This window comes from Cydia amplana, chromosome 1 (assembly GCF_948474715.1).
Source record: "Cydia amplana chromosome 1, ilCydAmpl1.1, whole genome shotgun sequence".
NCBI lineage: Eukaryota > Metazoa > Arthropoda > Insecta > Lepidoptera > Tortricidae > Cydia > Cydia amplana.
In genome coordinates, this window is record NC_086069.1 from 21,693,294 (window position 1) to 21,719,789 (window position 26,496).

Below are 26,496 nucleotides of genomic sequence, written 5' to 3' on the forward strand. Positions count from 1 at the left end.
AATTACAAATCGTGTACAAATGACAAAATTTGTTGGGCTTGCTTGTTAACGTAAGTTTAAATTAGGCCCCTAAACTAAATACTGAATATACTGTGATAGGCCAGTAGTTTAGATAAGCATTTTGAGTAAGTATATTTATTTTATCTTTGAAGTTAGTATTATCATGTATTATTATGTTTTGCATTGTGGCTAAGTAAAATAGTCAATCGTTGAGTAAATGAAGAGTAATGTAATAGTAACTTTTATTTGTAATGTAATTTATTAAGTAGGTATACTAACTTATATTTGGATAATCATTATGATGCCAAAATTTAAAAATATTTAGCCTTAATTAGCTGTACCTAGTCCTATATTGTACTATATTGTAAATAGTAAAGATTTATTAAATGAAAACAATTTTTTACTTATTATTTTGTATTTATTAATATTCCTAAATTAGATATAGTAACTCTTAACATTACAAAATTACAAAATATGTATAAAAAGTAGTTTATTGTCAGAAATAAGCAACATCTTACACATTTTGTTCAACATCAACATCATGATTAGGAATCATGAATTCATAAACAAACCAAGTCATCCTCGTCCATTGGTAAATTAGACCCATTCTTGAAGCTTCACTTTTCGATACTTTAGCGAATATTTACGTTACATCCCATGTCTTCTGTCGTAATAAACTATCGGACTGCAATGTTAAGTGAATATTTGGATGTCAAGAATTTGCTACCCTATTTAAAACAGCAGTTTGAATAGGCAAAAACGAGAGAGACTGAGAGAGTAGGTATATGCCACCTACTAGCCTAAATAAGAAATATTAACTTGACGGCACTGCAAGCTTTTAACACCTATGATGATACCCTTATGAACATTTCACTTACACTCTATTATCAATACTTTATCAGCCTGTCTATGCGACCTCAATACTCACTAGTGATGGGTAGGACATCAATTTAAAATGAGTTTGTATGAGTACCTCATTTTCTAAAATGAGGTGTTACAATGTCTTACTTCAAATGAGGTGAGGTACTAGCATATTTTCAGCGTCAACTATTCCATTAATTCCAACAGCGACAATTTTTTTAAGATGTATGAAAGCTTGCAGCGCTTACGCTTGTTGTCTTTCGTGTTTAATTGTTAACGTATTTTCGGTGGTGACGCGAAGCGATATTGAAGTACGTCGCGTGTCGGTCTCACTTCCTCTTTGGGTATTTCTAATTCATTGTTTCATTTTGAAACGATTTTTGAGGGGTTCATGTCACAGAGAGGCGGTGAGTGGTACAAACTCAACGCATTTCTCGGTAGTCCTTTTGTCGTTGCAATAAGGTTTGTAGTTCGGCAGTTGACAGTGTGGATCATTACTCGTTTCTTGATTTGAGACATTTGAGTTTTGAGTGTCGGCGAGCAGGCGAGCACCTAGCGCCTCGCGCGATCCCGGGACTCTGTTGCGAGTTGTGAGGAGTGTATGAGTTTTGAGGGTCGCGAGACTCGCGAGTGAATTTGAACGTATAAGAGTTTTTTTGAAATTTGAAGTGTGTGAATGATTTGTGTGGCAAGAGGTGTTTGTGATGCGCGCGAGTAAATGAGTAAAATGAATAGAGGAGTGAAGTAAGACATTTTTGCGGTACGAAGTACTGCGACAAATTAACAAAATGAGTGGTACAAATGAGGTGCCTCACGAGTGAGCGACTCAACACTACTCACTATATTTTAATGAATTGGCTAATATAATCCGATTCCGGAACCGGATCTGTGTAGATCTGTTTTTGCACTAAGGTTTACGAATTGTCAGTAAACTGTGGGGACGCTGGTACATCACTAGCACTAGACAACGGACTCACTATCACTATGCTATCACTTATAAAGTAATCTAGTAATATAATAATAGGCAGTCCTTCGGGTTGTCTGCACTGTGTTGGCGACGTATCACCTGAGGTACTTGAGCAGGCGGGTGAGGGTCGAGCTCCGTCGCCTCCTCGTCTGGTTGTCGTCGGGGATGAGGCCCCGAGGCCCCATGCTGTAGGGCGACGTCGGCCCTGTGGTTAGGAAATAGTCGCCCGAGGCACTGGAAACAGGAAGTTTGTCAACAAATTGAAGGTTGATCGGATAGTCTTGAATTCCTATTAAGGGCGTCGCGTTCAGTACGAATCAAACTTAGACCATAGAGGACCGTAAAAGCTATCGCTTTGACCCTTATTATGCTTGCTCCAAGAAAATCAAGGGTTTCGTAGAAATAATCACAATTTGACACCACACATTGATAACCATCAGAAGAAATTTAAGTCAAAACTGTTTAATAATATATTATTATTAGTTTTTGGTCATCTGACCATTATTTTGTAAGGGTATATCTAATCTACCCCATAGACTAGGAATCCTCTAGACGGAGTTTAGAGCAATTATTTCATGAAACCGATGCTGCCAAAAATACTGGAGTGCGGGGGACGAGGTGAGCGAATCCCGGTGCCGTGATTGGTCCGTTCAAAGACACGGGCACGGGATTCTGACACTTGACTCGAAGATGGAGTAAAACTACCGTATATTTGTGGCAGAGGGGGTAGCGTTACTATGCTCAGTCTAGAGGATGTCATGTCTGTGAATCTACCCTAACAAAATAATTCAGTAGGTATGCAAGGTGCTACAGCAAGCATGGTCTAGAAACTCTAGAAGCACGAAGAACACAAAATTGATAATTTCTGCTGATAACTGAACATACTATGCGTTTTAAATAGGTAGCTCTCAAGGTCCTTTATTATTGGCCTTTGTTTGATCCTTACTGAAAACAACACTGTGTACAAAATTGGTTGTCCGATGCAGTCTATAAAAAAATTTGCAAGGTAGGTAGTATGCTGAAACTGCCCATGACAAAAAAACTGGTCGTTTCTGTATTAGGTATCATACGAATTCCTGTGTACCGTATACACAGTATATCCAGGGCCGGATTAAGCATGTCGGGGCCCCTAGGCAGTGCAATGCTCGGGGCCCCCTTACAGTTAATTCTGAATACATAAGTTCAGTTGTTCAGTACAGGGAAGTAAGTTTGCGGTTTTAATTTCAACCTTCAGGTGTCGGTTGAGCCGATCCGAACATGCCGAACGATGTCTTTTTCGCTCTTGCGTGGACATAAAGCGCGAAATTTTTTGTGAAAAAATTGTGAAAGCGTTTTAAAAAAGCCTAACAATCCGAAGTTACCCAGTGAGGCGAGCTTTCATGCGAGGTCAAAGCCGTGCTTCAGGATAAGCTCAGCTAGATCACAGACGCCAACCAATGTCCATTGTATTAAAAAGCGAGACCGCAGGCCGAGCTTGGCGCAGCGAGGCCAAAGGCTAAGCTGAAGAAGAGATTTGGTAGACGAACCAAAAATTGAGGTAAAAAGTGAGGCTGAAGGTCGAGCTCAGCAATCTCCACATACTTAACAAGCCCGAAGCGTACTTATAACCAGCGAGGTGAGCTTTCATGCGAGGCAAAAGCTTCGAGTCTTAAGCTTCTGAAATCAATGTTTATATTTGTTAAAAAGCGACGCCGAAGGTCGAACTGTAAGAAAGCAGCGCTCTGATACGAACCAATCATCAGTTACTCGGAGGGCCGAAGTTTCATTAATGAGGTTTTAGGCCCTCGGGAGCCTGAAATTCGAGCTCGATTTACATACTTTAAAAGCTATAAAATAACATAATTTACATAATCATTTGATGATTGTGTATCTGAGAAACTGATATTGGACATTAGGTATAAGTAGGTACCATAAAAAATTATTTATGAATTTTGGCCATATGAAACACAATTTTTTTGGCGCGCGCGGGGCCCCCGGGGCCCCCTAGCCGAGGCGGGGCCCATAGGCAGTTGCCTACTCTGCCTTAGGGTTAATCCGGCCCTGAGTATATCCACTAATATGGCAAAGTTAAAGTTAAGGTTGTCCTCTCACCGCGTGTTGACCAAGTCTCCCATATAAATGGTGTGAGCGGAGCGAGCGGGGTGGCTCGCCCAGGTGTCGTAATCCGGCGCGAAGGCGCTCGGGAAGGCTGTGGGCGATTGTATCGACTCCACGAACAGACGCCAGGAGCGGTCGTGACTGCACAGGTCTGGAATGTGTTGTTATCACTTATCGATCGATATTTATATTTTATACTCTTTATAGTAAGAACCACGAGCATAAAATATACAGGGTGGATTTTCTTTTTGGGTCAGTGAGGGCAGCTACCAGATCCCGTGCTGCTACGAGAAAACGGTCTAAGAAGAACGGATGGAAAAAACATACAGGGTGCGAGAAAAAGGTCATTTTTGACAAACTTTTTTTTGATGCCAATCGATCCCATTCCTATTGAGGATCAAAAGCTTGTATGGAACCAAAAAAAAATTTCCGGCTAGAAAAGCCACAAATCGAGGAAAACTTTTCCCATACAATTTGTATGAAAATGAAAACTTTTATTTTTCACATGCTATTTTTGTATGCCAATCGATTCCATTACTATCCAGTATCAATAGTTTCTTTGGGGTCAACTTACGGTAATGTACTAAAAAGCCACAAATTAAAGAAAACTTTTTCCATACATTTACTATGGAGAAAACGTGAAATTTAATTCACATTTTGCTATCTGGCCAATCAGTCCTGTTACATTTAAGGACCATAATACTGTATGAAGACATTGCTGTAGGACTGATGGGCGAGATAGAAAATTGAGAATAACATTTCACATTTTCCCCATAGTAAATGTACTTATGGAAAAAGTTTTTATTGGAAGCCAACATTCGCCGCGTTATTGCCAATATACGGCCCCAGTTGCTCGAAAAAGTGGTCGAAAATTGGACTTGATTACGCTTTATTCGAGCCAGCCGTGGCGCCCATATGCCCGAAATCATTTTTAACAACTAATGGCATAAGAATATCTTTTAAATAAAACCAATACCATTATAATAAAATTTATTTTTACGTGTTTTATTTAAATTTGAATTTGTATACCTTTAAAAAAAACACCCTTTACTTAGTTTGCTCCACATGCCTACTTGTTTCGTGCTTCAAATAATGTTTTCGACTAATTATAGCTCCCAAACATGGTCATCATTCAGCTGATAATAGGTCACGTGGCTAGTTTGAGATGTTTAGTTGCGTATTTGTAATAATTTAATAAAATCTAAAATACCGGTGTCATATATTTAAAAAAAATTGCTACTTGTTTAAAAAAATTTAGTGAAATAACAAATGAAATCTGAAAATAATTTTATTTTATTAGGTAGGGCAAACCTTGGCTTATCGGTGATACTTGGTAATTCGGTGATACTGCGTTATAATCTTACACAGTTCTCACCATGAGGAAATGCGAGCTATAAAATTGTTGGCAGCTGTTAGTTTTGATGCTTGCAATTGGGTTGGCAGCGATTTAATTGCTTACATTTCAGCATTGTAAGCTCAGCGTAAGATAACAACGCATCATCACCGAATTACCAAGTATCACCGATAAGCCAAGGTTTGCCCTACATTAATAAAAATCAAACAACCTTATGCATATAATATTTAAAACTTTCGCGTTTTGAACACATATTAACTCACATTTATAGACGGGTCTAACAGTTAGCCGCGAACATGACCAGTGAAACGTCGGTAAATAAAAGTATGTGAATAAATTTCGCGTTAGACCCGTCTATAAATGTGAGTTAACCTTACGCATGTAGGTACAATTACGCGTGAAAACAACCCCCTCCTTACTGCAGCCGGCAGTTAGGAATCAAATACTTTAATTGTGGCTAAAATTTCTTCTTTAAAAGATAACAAATAATTATTATGAGCCAAGCGTAGTGCTGTCTGGTTTAAGTTCCCATATTTTGCAAAGCATAAGTATCCTTGTATATTTCAACAATAGGTGAATCAACTTTTTCTTGACACTTCTTGCCATGGTTCCAGTCACCTGAGCATCTCTCAAACCCGTGTTTGGTATTTAAAATAACCAAACATACATTTTTATGTCAGTAACAGAAGATACAATATAACTACATACATTTTGCTGGAAAAAATACAAGATTTATAAGGTTCACCCGCTATCCTGACGTCAGGTTGGCGGGTGGACCTTGTTTTGAGCCTAGCTCGTTTTAAAGGAAAGACGTACTGATTTCTTTTAAAGCTTCACAGAGGTACACTGAAGGTACAATTTAACTGCATACTTTTAGTGCGGTATTATGCAAGATGTCATAGTTGGACCTTCTTTGTTAATTATATCTTTCTATTAAAGGTACACTGAGGTACACAGAAGGTACAATATGTATTTAAATATTTCGTTGAAATCGCTGAGGAGCCCCTGCCGTCCTGACGCTTACGAAAAAGTTGATCCACCCATCTACAGATTAACTTTAGGTATTTCTGTTGTTAAAGTATCAGCAACAAACAACGACACAATACAATTACATACAATTTAACCGAATTAATTTAGCATCCATCACCTTCTTAGAAGCAAACCTCCCAGTTAATAACACTGGGTCGTTCACCGGGTCGGGCGCCGAATGCGAAATATGTGTATAAGATTTCCAGGCAGTCGACATTATTTGCATGCTACCAGAGTGATTTCGCCATTATACGTTACGGTTATAGTTATGGTATCAGCTGAAAATTAATAGACGAATCGGCATTTGCCCAATAATTATACAAAATCTAGTATTACACTTGTAAATTCCCACAAACAGCCAATCTGCATTGCAACATGTTTAAAAAACCTCGCCGCCCGCAAATTTATGTCAGCTCAGCATTCCTAAAAGCGAAGCTTAGGCGTGTTTAATGTTTATCCTTGTGGTATAGTGAACTTACTACGCTGAGATATCGATCGCATCTTTTGCTTCCGGGTCATGTTCTTAATTTGCTCGGAGGTCAGATAATATTCGGCGAACTCAGAGTTATTATCGTCAAGAAACTCTGAAAACGCAATTGTGTAGTGTCAGGATATCTGCTCGAGTGTAAAACCACGTAGATAGCCAGGAAGTAGTCTTAAAGTAGGTACCTACTTTGTTTTTTAATCACAGGTAGGGGTGTTACCACACCCATCGATCGATAAGTCTAGGTAGAAATTCCATCCATCGATGCCATCGATCGATTGGTGTGGTAACACCCTTAAAGTTGGCGTATTTATACGAGACCAAGTTATTACCTGGACATGATTTCTACAACACGATTGTGTAATTTGCGTGGCATATTACATAGATAAAGGACTCTTCTGCCAGTACATCGTAAAGAGACTTTTAGATGAGGAGGTGTCGAGCACCGTATTGTCAATTAGGATTTCGTCGATCGAATCGAGGGCTTAATAAATGTACCAATTTTCTAATATATTATGGCACGGTTCATAGGAAGAAAAACACAGCTACACGTTGAATCACAGTGTTTTGGCACGGAAACGGGTGTCATGGACTTGCTACTATAATTACTTGATTTGATACCTTACCTTACTTGATACTTGATCATTTTCTCAGTAGCTACATACCTATTGAATATTAATTGTGGTTATTAACAAGTCAGGAATAGTAAAGCAAAAGTTATGAATTCATTAAATTGCTAGTAATTAATTAATACTACTGAATGTAACTGGAGTTTGTGCTTTATAAGTATTACTTCGTGACTAATATCACACTATATTTATAATGTACCTACAGTCGATGTTAAATAGGTTTAGGTACTATTTATATACAATATTTCGCTTTATTAGAAAGATGCAAACATGACATAGGTATGCAACGTATCTTTGACGTCGACTGTAATATGTGTGATTTACTTTTAGATACCTACTGAAGTAAATTTGTAATTGCAGTTTCCTCTTGTGCGATTTGAAATAATCGTTTGGTCACGATTATGATAAAGATTTCATTACCCTTTTAGTGGCTGGACGTGTTTCATGTGGAACATTGATTTCGACCGTAAATCTATTAATTTTGATGCGTATCCATTTTACAAATAATGGCAATTATGTTGATGTTGCCCATTAAATGGTTAAGTTACTTGGTTTGGTTTCACCGTTTCAATGTGTTGCAATTAAATTTGCCCTCGCCTCGGTGTATCTTCACATTGCGGTTGGGGGTAGCAGCTGCATTTATTACATTTGGACATGGTTTTTTAATAATATTGTATTTTGGATTGATTTTACCTACTGATTAGTTCATGTCGCAGAAGATTTAAATTTCTAGGATAGGATAGATGACCCATACATTCCTCATTTACCTACTCGTTTCTTCCTCTTTACCGTAAAACCCTTTCCGCGTTACTGTAAAATATTTTACCCGCACATCTTTAAACACTTTCATCTTAATGGATTCTTATGAATCCTTGGAAATATGTACTATGAAGGGTATATATAGTTAGAGTCGTGAATACCTTCCGGGCTGAACATGTCAAAGTCCCCATTGGGGCAGCCGGGCTGCGTGCCGCCGCTGCCCGCGTAGTTGGGCCAGAAGTCCACGGTGCCGGCGGAGGTGGTGGTGCCGTAGCCGCCGGGGTCGCTGTGGATGATGTCCACGAAGCGCGCGCACTTGCGGCCCAGCCCGGCGCGCACGCCCAGCGAGCCCTCGAACAGAGCCCGTGCTGGATCTAAACCTGTGATTCTGGATGCGACAAGTTGTATTACAGTACAATTATTAGCCCAATAAGTAAGTCTTACCATAAGACCTGGTTGAGGCACTGCAATTAAGCAATTCATATAACTTTAAACTGCAGGTACCTACACATTGTCATTGGTATAAATATTTTTTTACGTGACAGCAACAGAACTTGAAAGCCTAGTTATCCTTTAGTTATCAAAATACGTTTAACTTAGGCCGAACCAAGGATAATGATAAGGAATAAGTAAGCAATAGTTATTTATTCCGGAAAAAACATCACTTTTAACAACGTAACTTTAAAAGAGCAAGGACAATGACTGCAACTCAAGATTCGTTACGCGTGGCGTGACAAGAACAGAACAGTCTTAAAATAAAATAATCATTAGCAGTAGATAGGCAAACATGTGAAGAAAACTGTTTTGTTCGGTCTTAAAATAAACCGTGTCTCTGAATAACAATTACTTTTGTTCGTGAGAATCGTGAGTCAAGTGAATTATGTCATACGGTTACCACTTACCTTGCGACAACTTGGCGGTTTTCTCTGGCGCGCCTGCCAGCGTACCCCATCACGTGGGCACCCAAGGAATGTCCTAGGAGATGTAGTCGTGTCGTATTCATCCCAGCTCGGGCCAACATTGTAAGAGCTTCTCCCAAATGGTCACCAACCTGGTCGAAAATAATTTAATTGCAGAACCTGTTATACTTACACGTTACATGTAATTTATTGCATAAAACATTGGCGAAATACATCCTATCAAACTGGTTTATTACGTGTAATAACATCCTTCTCATCGATTTTTTTTTATAAACAGAGCATAAATTGTATAATAAAATGTCAAAAACCCAACTGCAGCGGTCTCTACATAGCTATTTGTTCTAAAGGTTGTTGACATTAAATAAATATTGGAAATATGGTTGCACATGCACATTATTAATAGCGACCCTGAAAGTTCATAACGCGATAGCTCTCACAAGACTTTTTTACCCATTCCTAACGAAATGGAGATGGAGACGCTAATCAATGAAAAGAGATGGACGATTTATTCTGTTGATAACCGCGAGCTTCATTCGCCCAGATAACATGATGATGATGAATAAACTGTGCCATAATTTTCTGTGGCATACTCTTACTCTCTCTTGGCGGACTCTACTATTCAACGGACTCTCGATCTCTACTCTTAAACCACTTACAATTTTTGCATTCGGAACTGCCGAAAATACGTAAGTCATGGGCAGACCAAGAATTCCGACGTCAGCTTCCTTCTCCCAGTCAAGCAGAATCACGTTCCTCTTTTTGGTGGCCAAGTAGGCCGAGAGGACGGCGGTGGTGGCCGGTCCCCCCACCTTGCCCCTGTAGCCGAATGTGAACACGATGGTCGGGTGGGCATGGTTGATGCATGTTGAATTAACCAGGAGTTGGGGTTTCGTCAATGGAACCACTTCGAAGTTATCAAGCGTTCTGAAAAATGAAATACACTTGGTCAATCTTAGGTAGAAATATGTCTAGACTATAAAGGAAGCATTGACCTCATGCAAGCGTTGATGTTAGGCAATTCTATTTTTAACAGTTCAAATGCGTATTTTTTTTCTAAGAGCATATAAAATGTAGGTAGGTATTTTAATTACTTAACAGATTTATAGAGCTACAGGTGTAATTTGATTTTGCATATTTTGCATACGGGTTTCTATTTTTACGTGACATTAGTGACTTTTTAGGGCCAGCCAACACTAGTGTCATCTGAGCGCCGGCGTCTAGTCAGCGTTATGGAAAATGGCGTCGCTGCGCAGTTGCGCCAACGTTGCGTCGAGCAGCAGCCATAGAGTTAACTAGATGCCGACGCTCGGGAGACGCTAGTGCGGGGTGGCCTTTACGGGTAATATAAAATCAATATTGTTTCATTTGTTACGAAAAAACTCGTGCCCAATTCTTTACAAACTTCCGTATAAATGCAAGTGGCTCTTTCAAAATCGGAATGATTCAAGTCACTATTCCCATACCTCGAGGTCAAGTCGTTTATTTATGGCCAAATTAGTCTGATTCGCTCAAGATCTATTTCTCTGCGCTCGCGCACTCGACGGGAATACACGGCCCCGTGCACGTAATGCATTGCATTGTTAGCTACATACATATAGCTACTTATATTCTAGGTATCACCCCCATACAGGTCGGACGGGTTCTTTAACACACATTCCTGATAAGTGGATTATGTCTTAAGTATTATTTACGAGTTTGAGCTGTTACACTTGTATCATCGTATACGCGAGGCATGAACAGTACTGTCTTTACTTCTTCTCCATAAGGGCACACGGGCCCGTGCTCAGGGCTCCCATCCTCAGGGGGCCCCCGAGGACATACAGTAACAGTATATTTGATTACCCATAATAAATAGAAGATCATAGTAGAAAAATGTTCGTTTAATTAGCTTACTTTACTTTCCAAAAGGGCCCCAATTTCTTATGTGCCCAGGGGCCACAGCATAGTTTAAGACGGCTCTGGGCATGAAATGACACAGTTTCTCTTGACTTCTCTTCGTAGCATATATTATTATGCATAAAAATAACTTTAAGTCATTACATATGTAGGTACTGTTTTTACATACAAATAAGAGATACAAAAGGTAGCACAAAAAAAAACAACGGGTTGCACACTGGGAGTGCCGACAAAAGTGAAAACTCAATGACTAGTCCAAAATGTCTTCAGCACTATGTGTAATTGACCCATCCTCCTTTCTATTGAAAAACTTTAGTTCCGAAATTGCTCGTCAGTGAGCTTTGTAGCGTTAATTGTTTAAAATTCGAATAGAAATTGTAAAGTTACCTTGCAGACCTCGCATCTAAATATATTTGGTCTTGATATTTTGAGTTTTATTCACCAGTACTAGAGCCCGTATAAGATTAGAACATTGAACTTTATTGCTTAGGTAATATAAAAGTCCAGTTTTACTTTTAAATAATTGACCTGATTATGATACGTTATGACTAAAGTTCTTTGGTGAATAAAAACGAAACAGCAGGCTCAGGCATGCATTTTCGCCGCGCGGTAGAAAGAGAGGGTTACGTCTTACGCCTTACGGTCACGTGACACCTGTTACTTAACATTTTTTCCCATCACAAACAGTGCACAGCGCCGCTAAAGAAGTTTTCACTTCAAAAAACTAGAAAATATGCGGATCTTTAAATGCTATTAATTATTTGGCTGTGTTCGGATAAAAACCGAAAAACTATTTATTCACTTTAACTTTACAAATGAACTAGAGTTCCCCTATTAAATTTTTAGGGTTCCGTACCCAAAGGGTAAAAACGGGACCCTATTACTAAGACTCCGCTGTCCGTCCGTCCGTCCGTCCGTCCGTCCGTCCGTCTGTCACCAGGCTGTATCTCACGAACCGTGATAGCCAGACAGTTGAAATTTTCACAGATGAGATGATGTATTTCTGTTGCCGCTATAATAACAAATACTAAAAACAATAAAATAAAGATTTAAGTGGGGCTTCCATACAACAAACGTGATTTATGACCGAAGTTAAGCAACGTCGGGCGGGGTCAGTACTTGGATGGGTGACCGTGTTTTTGCTTGTTTTGCTGTATTTTTTGTTGATGGTGCGGAACCCTCCGTGCGCGAGTCCGACTCGCACTTGGCCGGTTTTTTTTTATTCCCATGTGTGAACATTTTAGCCACGTTTCTCTGTCAAGATCCATTAAATACCTAGCAAATAATCACATCTGTATTCAATAACTATAATGTGCCTACATATTGTGTGTAATAGCTACAGGTGTAATTCGATTACGAAGACAATTAATGATTAATATATATGGATTGAGGCTATTGGGCTGGCGCGGTGTGACGGTCAGAGCTGTCACAACGGTTACCGAACACTTTTCCACGGACGCATCAGCGTAGTCTGACCTCCAATGAGGTGCAGTTGTTACGAACCACTAGATCAAGTTACACGTTATGCTCATAGTCGAGACAAAACATGTCAATTATTAGATAGCTTAATGTCGTAAGCCCTGGTCTACTTACAAACAAATATGTAATGATTTTGTAATGTAAGTAAGTGTAGCAATTATCCTCAAAATTTGTTATTGTAAAGTTTAATCACCTATAATAGGCTACATGACTAATTTTCATTTATGGTATCAATCGATCGGGTTTGTTTTTAGAATCAAATGTCTATATGGGACCCATTGCATTAAAGTAACACAAAAGTTAGAAATTGTAGTCAAAGGCCGACAGTCGCACTTCACTCGCGAAACGCCCTAAACTAAACAAAACGATAAGGGAACGTGACGTCAAGGTCTCTGGGAGCCCATCTTGTAGTATGGACAAAACAAGAAAATTACGTTTTTGTCGGTGAAATATTGCGTTTATGTATATAGTTGCTATACAATATTTTTTTGGATGAAATGTAAGGAATCGAATGGTATTCTTACTTTTATCGTATTTGGAAGTTAAAAAAAAATAATTTTGAAACTTTCAGGTCCTTATTTTTGTAATTTTTCAATATTTTATTTTAAAATCCACATATTGTGATAAATTGCTCGTTTGCTATCTATTTTACTAGATTTTGTTATAAAATTGTCTTTACAAGTGTCATCATCCATTGTTGAAATCAAATGTTTAGATATTGTTGTGAGTTTGTGTTTGTAATATGATTACTTAGTTCTTTAAAACGCAAATATTCATCGCGTCACTTTAATATGTAGGTAACTACCTAAGTACACATAATAAAGGAATTATTAAATACACAAGATTTCACGTATTAACCAATAACTTAAAGTTTACTTGCAGGAATCCGATTGCCAACAACTCGTCCCACCTGTTCGTATACCGTTTCTTACTTTGGATAAATTGAATTAAATTCGGCTTAGGAGCTGTAGAGGTCTTGCGTTGTATATTTATGATTTTCAACTTTTTCGGACAGCGAATAAAGCAACCTAACCTTTTTAGTTAGTGTTTTGCGACGCGCTATGTGCATCATTTGTTACAAATTTTTAAAGTGCATTTTAAACCTATGTTCGTGAGAAACGTATCGTGCGAGTGATGTATCCCAAGTGGGTTCACGCTATAACACCAATAGAGCGGATAATCACTAGAAAATGCGTTTCATAAGATCGTGATTAAAACAAATAGCCTTGGTCAGTTGCAGTGGACCTGTGTTTGTATTGGCAATTGCCTCTTCCGCTCTAGACATTCAGAAATAATTAATACGTTTGTTAGGTCAGGATACGCAGGTAAATTGCAGAATTACCAATTCCTGTTTCCTATAGTTTTATGATTGTATTCTAATTAAACTTAGTAATTTTATTAATATTGGCGTTGTGCGTGTGCATGGTAAGGATGGGGCAAATAAATGCCTTGGCGTAAATATATGTGAACTATCGTGGGCCCATGTTAGAAATTCTCTGGCAAGTTAGGAACGTAACACAGAACCATTTGAATCACTAATGTAATTAATCCCTTACAGAAAACAACAGCTAAATCGGTCAATCCGTTTAAGATCCGAGTCGGAGGTGGATAAACTGGATAATGGTTATAGATTTATTTTCGTATTTCGTATTCGTGGCAATTGTGATTCCGGTATAGGTACTCGTCGTAGGTAGCTGGTATATCTCTTTTCGTTCGGCGTCTACGTTAAAACGTAGTCGTCAAAGATATGAAAACTTTTGCTCCTTTGTAATAAGGCGATAAATGTAAAACACTGATTGAAACTTTCACGATTTTTACACATTATTAAATTGTACAACGGGACTTAATCGCGTATCTAAGTTTAAGATTTACCTCCGACGTTTCGAGGACGGCGTTGTCCTCGTGGTCTCCGATAATTTAATAATGCGAAAAATGTAAATATGTTTTTGACGTTCTCTGTACCAGAATAAATAAATATAGGTAATTAATTTGCCAAATTATAAATCCACCATACCTGTGGAAGTTGCTGAAATTCGTTCAACAAGTACCTATAAAAAAGCTGAGTATACTTGCCAAGACTTCTCTCGAAGTCACCTATCGGATAAAAATGTAGACCAAAATAGATAGGTACGTTAACTTTTCTACATCGTTAACTTGTTGTTAATGAAATCACTCGCTTACAGTTTATCATATGTAATAATGTATTGCTACATAACTGTACATTTAAAGGAGAACAAAAACTTTCTAGTTACCAAATTAATTACTGGTTGCCTGATACTTACTTACTTAATATCTGGGCTACCTAACATTTTACAGATAAAGATAGGTAGGGTACGCAGTGAGAGAGATGGCGCACTTCTCCCCAGAGTACCTACGCCTACATCTAAAATAATCTAAGAATGGTTTATCTGTAACAGTAAAATAAAAATATTTCGTACATAAAACAATACCCACTGATAACATTTAAAAGTTTGGGTTTAACATACAAATAAATGCCCTTACTAGGATTCGAACCCCCGGGTGACCCGAGCGTCTCCGGCTTCACAGGTAGCGTTCACTAACGACTAGGCTAGGAGCCCGCATTATTATTTTAACATTCTACTTTTGCCAACATTGATTTTCAATGAATTGTAAAATGGATTAGTGGGTTTGAGTATCGTAATATAAATAATTTCGGGTTACCATTTATATTTCATTAAATTGTCATAATGGACTCCGTTACATGTGTAACGGGTGTGTAAAACTTACACACCCGTTTTCGGGAAAAATATTACACATGTACGAACAAATAAAATACGTGTAGGTTAGTTTGTTTAATTTGAAGTATAAGATAACAAATAGACCGGTCTCGAGGTACGTGCGCAGGCTAGGGATGCCAAACGGACAATACTATAATATTAACATGTGTAAAACTATAAAGTCAATTTATTTCCGTGCAATCGTAAACACTTTTGTATAAGAGTTTTCTGGATTACATTGTTCCTATTTTGACGGATTAACCACGCCGCCTTATCTTGCTCGCTTCAAGTTCTCTTTAGAAGCATGTTAATCTGACAGCAGTGTCAAGGGCATTCTTGTACGAAACTTGGGAGACGTATGTATGCGCGCATATAAACAGGCCTCGGAGTTTTTTTAGCACGGTAAGACTAAGGAGAGCTATGGAGTCTTTGTTAACATTAAAATTAAGTTCATACTCATACTCATCCTCATTAATTAAGTACAAGTAAATTATGTACAGCTCTAGACCTAATAAATATCAGCGATCATCACAATAACGAAATACGTAACTATATATTCATGACATAATGTGACATCTGATTTACTCATACACATATTTAGAACTTTCACACACAGTGCAGTATATAACTGCTTGATCGGTATTATACTCTAACTCTTCATAGGGTTCTATCCAGCGCTGTATAAACGAAGAACGTTGGCGAGATTTTGTATTGTGTAGAATGCTGTTGACATGCTTTAATATAAAAGTGTGTCTTAATTGCGTGAGATGTACGTCACAAGACACACACATTACTACACATTTTTCGTGATCGTATATAAGATCTTTGTACGGTTCAATCCAGTGCAAAATTTCAGATATTTGTGGATCCGTCATAATGAAATCAGCAATTTATTCCGAAATTTGCCTTAAATGAATATATTGAAGTAACAAATCATACGTCTTAATATGTTGATACATGACATATGATGTCATTAAGTGCATTATCTAAAGCGGCCAGTGACAACGTATAGTTCCTTATCTTAACAGTAATTATAGTATGTAGGTACGTTAAGTACTTAAATAAAATATTGGAGCGATGACACTGCAATATGGGTAATATAATAATATTAACATACACATATACATATTATTACTTTTTTATAATATAACATTTAATTAAATATATGTAAACAGAATTAATTACATATAAGTAGTCTAAGTATTTATAAAACGATTCGGACGAACTTAATTAATGAGGATGAGTATGAGTATGAATTTAATTTTAATGTTAACAAAGACTCCATAGCTCTCCTTAGTCTTACCGTGCTAAAAATACTCCGAGGCCTGCATATAAAGCAAGTTTGTTAGTTTCATGGTTTCAGTAAAAATGTTAGAAGTACCTAGTAAGTGTCACAATAAAAGTTGGTTATAGTTTATTAACTAACACTTATTTAAATGATAATGACAAATTGCTTTTGCCATTATTCTAAATGGCTTTTAATGAATAGGTGTGGTTGTGCTAGATAGATTATAGTAGTTTATGCAACAGTGATATAATAAGGGTTCTTAAAATTCAAGGGTCGAAGTTACAAAACGAGACGTAGTCGAGTTTTGTAAAAAAAGACCCGAGAATTTTAAGAACCAATTATGAGCTGTTGCATACATTACTTTTTCTATGACAGCTGCAGCAAAAAAAAAAAAAAAAAAGTCGAGTTTTGTAAAAAAAGACCCGAGAATTTTAAGAACCAATTATGAGCTGTTGCATACATTACTTTTTCTATGACAGCTGCAGCCAAAAAAAAAAAAAAAAAAAAAAAAAAAAAAAAAAAAAAAAAAAAAAAAAAAGAGAGTTATTATTAAAAAAAGAGTTATTATTAAAACAAAAGAGTTATTATTAATAAAAAAGAGTTATTATTAAAAAAAAAGAGTTATTATTTAAAAAAAATTGAGTTATTATTTCAAAAAAAAAAAGAGTTATTATTGTAAATGAAAACATACCTCTTTCAATCAAGATGATCGGAACTTGTATCTTTAAAAAAAATAAAGCAGTTGTATTATACTCATAAGATGACTGCTAGCAGTCATCTTATGAGCCTATAGACAAAGCATTCAAATGACATTGCTTTAGATATCACTGTCAGTCATTTAATTGACACATTTAAGTGCTGGAGTAGAAAAATTATATTATGTACGCCGAAGGGCAAAGCACGAAGGACAACAACTTTGTACAATATAACATCTCTATACTACTTTACTCATGTTTGACAAATAAATAATCTTTATCATTACTGGCAAAAAATATTATCTGCTGGGTGTTATGCTGTGCTTTAACACCGCTTATATGTGACGTCCCACGGGTAAAGGTACCTTATGGCCGTTGGCGCTTACGCTATTATTAACGCCGCTCCGCCGCCGCGCGCTATTATTATTGGCATTATTGCGGCGCTATGCGACGTAAGCGCCAAGTGCCATAAGGTACCTTTTGCCGTGGAACGTCACATATTTGTTTAACGAGGGAGCAAACTACTAATGTTGCGAGGGTTCAAGGCACGAAGCGTGACCAAACTTTCCTACTGGGTGAAGTAGAAATTTTTCATCACACCAACGCAAACGATAAAACATTATAAATGTAATCCAAGTTAATGCTATGAAGTATTTATTATTCAAAATTTTCACTCAAAAGTTCATCCCACCAAATAACGTGAGGAGTCATAAAGTGCCAAGTTATTGATAACTTGGCACTTTAGTTTAGAGGATGAAGAGAGATTCTCCGAGCGGGTTTAGACAAAAGTTGAAATTGAAGTTGTTTTTTCTATGGATTAAAATAAGTTCTAATCTAACATTAAGTAAGTACGTACAATTCTTTTCCTCTTGGTCGCCACCCTTTTATGGAAAATATTTATTTAAAAAAAGTGGCAACCCTAGCACTAGCGCCGCATGTTTATCAACAAACCTGCAAAGAAAGCGGGGCCACCCGATTACGATCCTCGGCCGCGTGCGTTGTATAACTCAAGGTGCTCTAATGGTCCACTTTGGTAACCCGCCAAACCGAACTTGCCATAGCAGCTTACTTATTGCAAAGTTTCCTAAATTTCGTTACGTAACGTTGCCTATTCTAAAATCTTGAAGCATTTAAAAGTAGCAGGATGTTTGTAACAAAATAATTAGCGCAAAATTGTAGTTATTGAGGTAGGTGCCACGTTAAAACTCTCGCGCGAAAAATCTTCCGTCGCAAGTTTCGCGCGGCGGGCCATATCATTTGTTCCATTCTAGTTTCCTGGCTTTACTCCTTCTCTTAAAACCAACCCTGTAATTTTTTTAAAAGCAGATTTGATAGCAATCTTCAAAGTACGAATTTAGATTCTTATGATATGATTGATGATGATGAGCGTTAAATATTTGATCGAAGGCTTCGTAAGATGAAAACATGACTAGAATAAACAAACAAGTGTAGGTAATACCTGGGCCATTTTATTTAAAACTGTCTCCTACACTTTTTTTTTAAATTGGGATTTTTTATGTTATTTCTACTCAGAATCATGAGCTCTTTTGATCCTAATGGAAAAAAAAGTGTCCCAAGATTTCCATACATTTTTCGATCTTTCCATTCCGAAACCGATACAAAGTCTAAATGGTAACGGAATGGGAAAAAAACCTCGGGACACTTTTTTTCTCCTATTAGGATAGAAAGAGCTCGTGATTCTGAGTAGAAATAACATACAGGGTGTCCCAAGAAGTAGTGATATACTGAAGCTGGGAGGTAGAGGACCTAGAGGGCTATCTGAATCACCCCCATGTATGTTCCGCGATTTTTCGTATTTTCGGAGTTATGATTTTTTTTAATTTTTCACCTATCGCCGAGTACGATGAGATTTTTATTTATGGTGACGTGAATTATTGCGGTAGATGCTTGATTTTTTTTGTGTGCTACGCTGATAGATAGGCCAATTCAGCATGGTAACATTTACTATCGTTAGATCTTTGAATGGAATTAAAAAAAAATTAATGCCAAGAAAGATAAAATAACCCAGTATGTTCACAACTTCAAGGGCGCTTAGAAAAATAAAATATACTGGGTAATTTTATCTTTCTTGGCATTAATTTTTTTTTTAATTCCATTCAGTGATCTAACGATAGTAAATGTTACCATACTGAATTGATTGGCCTATCTATCAGCTTGAAACACAAAAAAAATCAAGCATCTACCGCAATAATTCACGTCACCATAAATAAAAATCTCATCGTACTCGGCGATAGGTGAAAAATTTAAAAAAATCATAACTCCGAAAATACGAAAAATCGCGGAACATACATGGGGGTGATTCAGATAGCCCTCTAGGTCCTCTACCTCCCAGCTTCAGTATATCACTACTTCTTGGGACACCCTGTATAAATTCACAAATTAAAAAAAAAGTGTAGGGGACAACTTTAAATTAAATGGCCCACCTATTTTACGCTTTTTATTGAGGTTTATTAGTAATTTTTTGTTTAGTTGATTTGAATACAAAGCTTAGCAATTTGATTGACGTGATTGACATTGATTGATTGATAATAGGTATTAGTGTTGTTAAAAGACTAGTCTTGAAGACTTTTAAACCTTAAAGACTTGCAAACCTTGAAGGCTCAAGCTTTGAAGACTCAAGCGTTAAAGGTTTGAGCTTAGAAACGGTTCAGAACCTTAACGACTCAAGCTTTTTATGAGCTCTTAAGAATAAGTCTTTAAGACTCGGGCTTCATAGAGAGCTCAAGCTTTAAAAACTCGGGCCTATTGACAGCTCAAGCCCCCGAACTTCGAAGGCCTGAGTCAAGCGTTAAGAGCTCAAACAACGAGCGTTATAGGCAGAAAGTATTACTTATTGTGTATTTATTTTTAACCCTTAATTTGACGGCGTCCGGTGTGGCGGTCTACCTAGTTTTTAGGGTTCCGTACCCAAAGGGTAAAAACCGGACTCTATTACTCCGCTCCGCTGTCCGTCCGTCCGTCTGTCACTAGGCTTTATCTCATGAACCGTGATAGCTAGGCTAGACAGTTGAAATTTTCACAGATGATGTATTTCTGTTGCCGTGCCGCTACAATAACAAATACTAAAAAGTACGGAACCCTCAGTGGGCGAGTCCGAAACGCACTTGGCCGGATTTTTACTTCTAACGATCTCAGGATTATGCTGTTAAAATCTCTCGGGTTCCTCACGGGCACCCTGTATAACTGTCGCAGTCGGATTGTATAATCCGCCGTATTACATTACGGCTAGCCGTTTTACAAAACAGGGGCGTTTTGAAATGCGGCGGTTCGACGATTAGCCGGATTGAATGCGGCTGAATGAAAATCCGCCGGAATGTATTCGGCGCCATACGTTCTTCAAGACGGCTAGCCGTAATGTAATACAGCGAGTCATTAGCCGCCGCTTTGACAGTTTTTAGTGCCCATTTTTAACACTCGTGGCGCTGCCTGACATAACAACAACAAACAATGAAAAACGCTGGGGTGTCCATCAAATCTGGAGTTCGTCGGACTGTTTCTTCTTCACTTTGGGGAAAAAAGCGTAGGTAGGTAAGTAGGTTAGGTTCGTTAGGTAGCTTCAGATGCCCGAAGGGCAAACCGCCCAGAAATAGGAGCCCCGCGAAGCGGGGCTCCGTCTATTTAAGATGTGAAGGAAATGTTTTGGAAAAGAAACACAGGAAGTGCGGTGGGACCATGGTAAAAATAAATTAAATTGCAAACATTGTCAAACTCCGGTTACGTAGGCGACCGAAAGAATGGTCACTCTACAATTTAAATAGTAGATACGATGCGGCTAAACGTAGGCCGCCTTATTGAAGAACGTATCGTAATGACAATCCGGCTAATCGTCGAACCGCCGCATTTCAAAACGCCCCTGTTTTGTAAAACGGCTAGCCGTAATGTAATACGGCGGATTATACAATCTGACTACGACATAACTATCAAATATGGCATAGATTAATCTAATTTGTGACTTAAATGCTACAAACCTTATAGACTTAAACCTTCAAAGCTTAGGAGGCTTTAAAGCTTGAGGCCTAAAGACTCGAGGTTTCTGTGCTCGTAAGCAGCAACGCGAACTTATTAAGTTGAGGCTTTAAGGTTCGAGGCTTCTAGACTCAGAAGTCGCGACTCGAGTCTTGTAGTTTACGCCTCGAAGCTTAAATTCACAACACTAATAGGTATAGATAGACAATGGTACAGTAAATCAAAGTATAATTAATAAGTTTTGTAGGTAGATGCATATATTCAAGATAAAGCGCTTTAGCCATTAATATCTTTAGAAATGTTTGTTTTGAACAAGATAAGCTAGTGTAGAAGTAATAAATTGAATTATATTTTGACTAGCGACCCGCCCCGGCTTCGCACGGGTTAACGAATTATAAATAAACCTTCCTCCTAAATCACTCAATATTACAAAAGCTTAATAATTTTGATGAAGCCAAATGTCACATTCTCCCAATATTATTTATCAATATTAGTATATGTATACATATTAATAGTGACATCTATTGTTGGAATTAAATTTATTTTACCATAATGCACAGCTTAATTTTTTCATAGTCGGTAAATATGGTAGAAATTTCACAAGTATCAAGATTATTTAATCCATTTTCTGTGGTGTTGTCACATACTGGTTTTTAAAAACTACTTTTAATCTAGCGCTGCAGACTTTCTTTGGTCTTACTCTATCTCTGTTGCCGCTATAACAACAAATACTAAAAATAAAATAAAATAAATATTTAAGGGGGGCTCCCATACAACCAACACGATTTTTTTGCTCTATGTTTTGTTGATGGTGCGTAACCCTCCGTGCGCGAGTCCGACTCGCACTTGGCCGGGGTTTTCTTACCTGACCAAAACCTTGACCTCACCGAAATATTAATAAGTGACATGGTTATATGACAACTCTGTTAGGAAATGTATTCTGCATCGATTATATTTGTGTATCATCTACTAGTTTATTAATTATGTAATTGTCTATATGTTGTTTCTTTAGTCGATGAGTTTAAACGTTTAACGTTTATAGCTAACATTGATCGATCGATCGATGTGGGGTCTAAATTATTCTGCGCAATGATTATTGATTACTGATGTCCAATAAATTGACAAACATTTAAATGAAGAATTAAGTTACAACTAGTAACTGGTATGATAGCACACATTTAAATCATACGGTTCGAAAGTAATTAATATCTATGTATTTTTATATAGTCATTATGTTTTTAATAAAAAAAAATAACACGTCAAAAATGCACCCCTAAATGCGACGCCCTAATTTCCTTAAAATATGTGTAAGTACCTATATTACAATACAATGGTAATTGGTATTCAGCCAGAGTTGCCTTTTACACAAATGACTGCTGAATTATGTAGTTTGAATCGACAGAAATAATGTAATCCGTGATAATAGTAGTTTATGCAACAGTGATATAATAAGGGTTCTTAAAATTCAAGGGTCGAAGTTACAAAACGAGACGTAGTCGAGTTTTGTAAAAAAAGACCCGAGAATTTTAAGAACCAATTATGAGCTGTTGCATACATTACTTTTTCTATTACAGCTGCAGCAAAAAAAAAAAAAAAAAAAAAAAAAAAAAAAAAAAAAAAAAAAAAAAAAAAAAGGAATAATAAAAAAAGGTAATTATTAAAAACAAAGAGTTATTATTAAAAAAAAAGAGTTATTATTTAAAAAAAATTGAGTTATTATTTAAAAAAAAAAAGAGTTATTATTGTAAATGAAAACATACCTCTTTCAATCAAGATGATCGGAACTTGTATCTTTAAAAAAAATAAAGCAGTTGTATTATACTCATAAGATGACTGCTAGCAGTCATCTTATGAGCCTATAGACAAAGCATTCAAATGACATTGCTTTAGATATCACTGTCAGTCATTTAATTGACACATTTAAGTGCTGGAGTAGAAAAATACTGTTTAAATATTGCTGCTATATTGATAGTCATTTTGAGTAAGTTTTAATAGCGTGTTGTGATGAATCAGTCAAAATTGTATTGCGAACATCAGTTCTCAAGTCGTTCGTGATTCGATCCTTATGATTGTCCTTATTAATTCATTCCATAAAAGTACACGATGTTGTTAGGGTTCCGTAGCCAAATGGCAAAAAACGGAACCCTTATAGATTCGTCATATCTGTCTGTCTGTCCGTCTGTCCGTCTGTCTGTCCGTCCGTATGTCACAGCCACTTTTCTCCGAAACTATAAGAACTATACTGTTGAAACTTGGTAAGTAGATGTATTCTGTGAACCGCATTAAGATTTTCACACAAAAATAGAAAAAAAAACAATAAATTTTTGGGGTTCCCCATACTTCGAACTGAAACTCAAAAATTTTTTTTCATCAAACCCATACGTGTGGGGTATCTATGGATAGGTCTTCAAAAATGATATTGAGGTTTCTAATATAATTTTTTTCTAAACTGAATAGTTTGCGCGAGAGACACTTCCAAAGTGGTAAAATGTGTGTCCCCCCCCCCCGTAACTTCTAAAATAAGAGAATGATAAAACTAAAAAAAATATATGATGTACATTACCATTTAAACTTCCACCGAAAATTGGTTTGAACGAGATCTAGTAAGTAGTTTTTTTTTTATACGTCATAAATCGCCTAAATACGGAACCCTTCATGGGCGAGTCCGACTCGCACTTGGCCGCTTTTTTTTTTTAAATTGTAGTTGGTTCGATTCCTGGCTCAGTAAAGCCTATTTTTGAAAACTCTTTGAATACAGTTTTGTTTCTTTTCTAAAAAAAAAGAATGTTTCTTTTAAGTGAAATTTGCTATCTCCATTATTTAGAGATTTTAGAGTACTTTCCCTCTAGGCCCCTATTTAACTACGGTGACAGGTGCGACAATTGTCGACATCACTGTTACTGACGTCACAGGCCCCCATAGGCTACGGTAACCGCAAAATAAGTATGTACTTACATATTTATTGACGATATAATGGAGTTGTTTTTAAATTAAAATGTTGGTGGCCAACAAGCATACGGCCCGCCTGATGGTAAGCAGTCACCGTAAACTATGGACGCCTGCAACTACAGGGGTGTTATATGCGCAATATATTGGTGCAACTCAAGCATATTCAAACGACCACTGTAGGTACCTATAAAATATACTTACCCCTTGTAACAGCGTAACCAAGCCGCTTGCGTGCTGTGAAAAATACCTGCAAGGTGGAGTGAATTATAAAATTTATGACTTACAGCTTAGCTAATACCTTTATTAAAACTACAGCGGAGTATATAAAATATCTTTTTCTACTCCCGTACTTTTATTTGTCATTTAAAGGGTCGTGCACACGTCTTTAAAACCCTATCTTAAAGTTGTCAAGACAAGTCTTTAGTCTGTTCCCTAAAAAAGCATTTGTGCATACACGCAGTATCTTTTTGGCTCTTTTACGATACTTCGTGTAATGGCCACTTAAAAAATACATTGTTGCCAACTTTATAGTCGTAACACCCTGTCGCACCGCAACGCGACCTTGGTTCGTCGCACCCATAAGTGAGAGCGAGAAAGAAATATATCTTTCTCGCTCTCGCTTATGAGTGTGAATGTCATATCTGACAAATAAGTGAACCATAGACATGTTTTTATTTTTAATTTCATTCATTCTTTTCCCGCTCGTACCAGTCGTACCCTCCATTCTTTGCTACTTCTTGAATATTGTGAATCTTGAATATGAATACTATTCTGCCTGTCGAATGAAAACTTAACTTTTGTGTTAAAAAACAGTGTGTCTTTCAAGTTAAAATGGATGAAGACAAAAACTTAGTGTCTACGCCTGAAGAAATTTCAGTAATAGCACAAGAATCACTAAAAACAGGTAGATACCGTAGGTAGAAGGTCCACTAGATGACATGAAAAATATTTGTTAAATTTACAATTTTATTTCAAAATAAGTGGTCGTAGAAAAAGTATTGTATGCAACGTTGTTTAACTGAGTCAAAAAATACTCGTGGCGTCTTTATTAACAATTTTCGGCGTCGCCTCAAATTGTTACTCACGCCACTCGCCTTTTTTGACCCCTCTTAAACAACGGTTGCATAAAATACTATTTCCTAAAAAAAGTTTATTACTTCATGGCTACTAGTTCTTACATAAAAGTTATGCGTTAGATCCAAATCGTTTTTTTACATAATCACAAAAATATATCTACTCCAATTATGATTAACTTTATAAAATGTTGCTTAATATATCCATGCAGATTAACTAATTGAAAAACCTACTCATAAAATAAATGCACATCTTTATGTATTTATGGTTTCAAATTAATGTTTCCCAAAATATTTTTAGAGACGTCAAACAATTGTTAAACGTCGAATTTTAATTGTTGTGATCGAGACATGTCGCGCGAGTGACTTAAAACAAGCGAGTCTAAACCGTAAAATTATTCAAATGTTAAACGTTTTGATTGAGTGTTTGAAATTTACTTATACGTATTGTTTAGATGTTTCGATTTGTAATGTATTAAGCGCTAAATGGATACCCTGAACAAAAAAATAATTTTCCTGGAAAAGGACGCATAATTATATTGAGCCTACTGTTTTTTGTCAGTATGTAATTTTTCGTCGGCATTTTTTTTTTTTCAGTATTTAATAGTTTATTTTAAAGATTGGTACCTACACTACCTACTTATACACGTTGATGGTATTTTGCATAGCCCAGTTTTGGTTAGGATTCGGTATGATTTACTGCAATTTGTGATAAATGAACGAGTTATGAATATTAAGGTTTGCCTTTCCCATAAGTAATAATGTTTCAATTCATGATAAAACTGTTGATAAAAATATTAATACTTTAATTATTTTTCCCAAACTTAGTTTTAACAGTGACGACATTTGGTATGTCCTATGTTCAGGTGCAAAATAAATTCATCAAATCATCAAATGCGCTAAACTAAGTTGCGCGTTTATTTTTCAGGAATGATTCGATCATGAATCGATTACCTATATCATCACTAACACCATAGCCTGAAAATCATCCCTACATGACACAAAATAAATAATAATATTAATAATGTACCTATAAAAAGTAACAATATTTTCCAGTGGCACTTTTCACTACACATTTTGTTTTGTTGACACTGTACGGGGGTCGTGTGCCGCGGCCGTGCGCACGTTTAGCAGCGTCTGCGCACCCTACTGATATGAAACGTCGCAGCGACGAAGCTATTTTAATTTGCATTTTATATTCTTCATTATTCCTTCCTTTTTAGGGTTCCGTAGCCAAATGGCAAAAAACGGAACCCTTATAGATTCGTCATGTCTGTCTGTCTGTCTGTCC

General features: G+C 37.0%; 2 protein-coding genes across 2 annotated transcripts in view; one reads left to right on the top strand and one right to left on the bottom strand.

Annotated features, from left to right (window-relative positions):
• The window catches only part of LOC134650475 (uncharacterized), a 51,375-nt gene that overhangs the window by 5,329 nt on the left and 19,550 nt on the right, over positions 1–26,496 (top strand). The window lies entirely within an intron of this gene.
• Positions 1,714–26,366, bottom strand: LOC134650447 (pancreatic triacylglycerol lipase-like). Its single transcript, XM_063505406.1, has 7 exons — positions 26,236–26,366; positions 24,334–24,379; positions 9,757–10,024; positions 9,083–9,231; positions 8,342–8,568; positions 3,920–4,076; positions 1,714–2,062 (listed from the first exon to the last, which is right to left on the bottom strand). The coding sequence occupies exons 1-7, from the start codon at positions 26,279–26,281 to the stop codon at positions 1,924–1,926; spliced, it is 1,032 nt and encodes a 343-aa protein (XP_063361476.1). The 5' UTR covers positions 26,282–26,366; the 3' UTR covers positions 1,714–1,923.

What these genes read in the sequence shown, in the direction of transcription:
- LOC134650447 (XM_063505406.1), bottom strand. Translation starts at nt 26,281, where the DNA reads ATGTGTAGTGAAAAGTGCCACTGGAAAATATTGTTACTTTTTATAG. An exon ending in AATATTGTTACTTTTTATAG is followed by an intron (nt 24,380 to 26,235) that starts GTACATTATTAA and finishes TCCACCTTGCAG; the next exon opens with GTATTTTTCACAGCACGCAA. An exon ending in TGGTTACGCTGTTACAAGGG is followed by an intron (nt 10,025 to 24,333) that starts GTAAGTATATTT and finishes TTCATTTTTCAG; the next exon opens with AACGCTTGATAACTTCGAAG.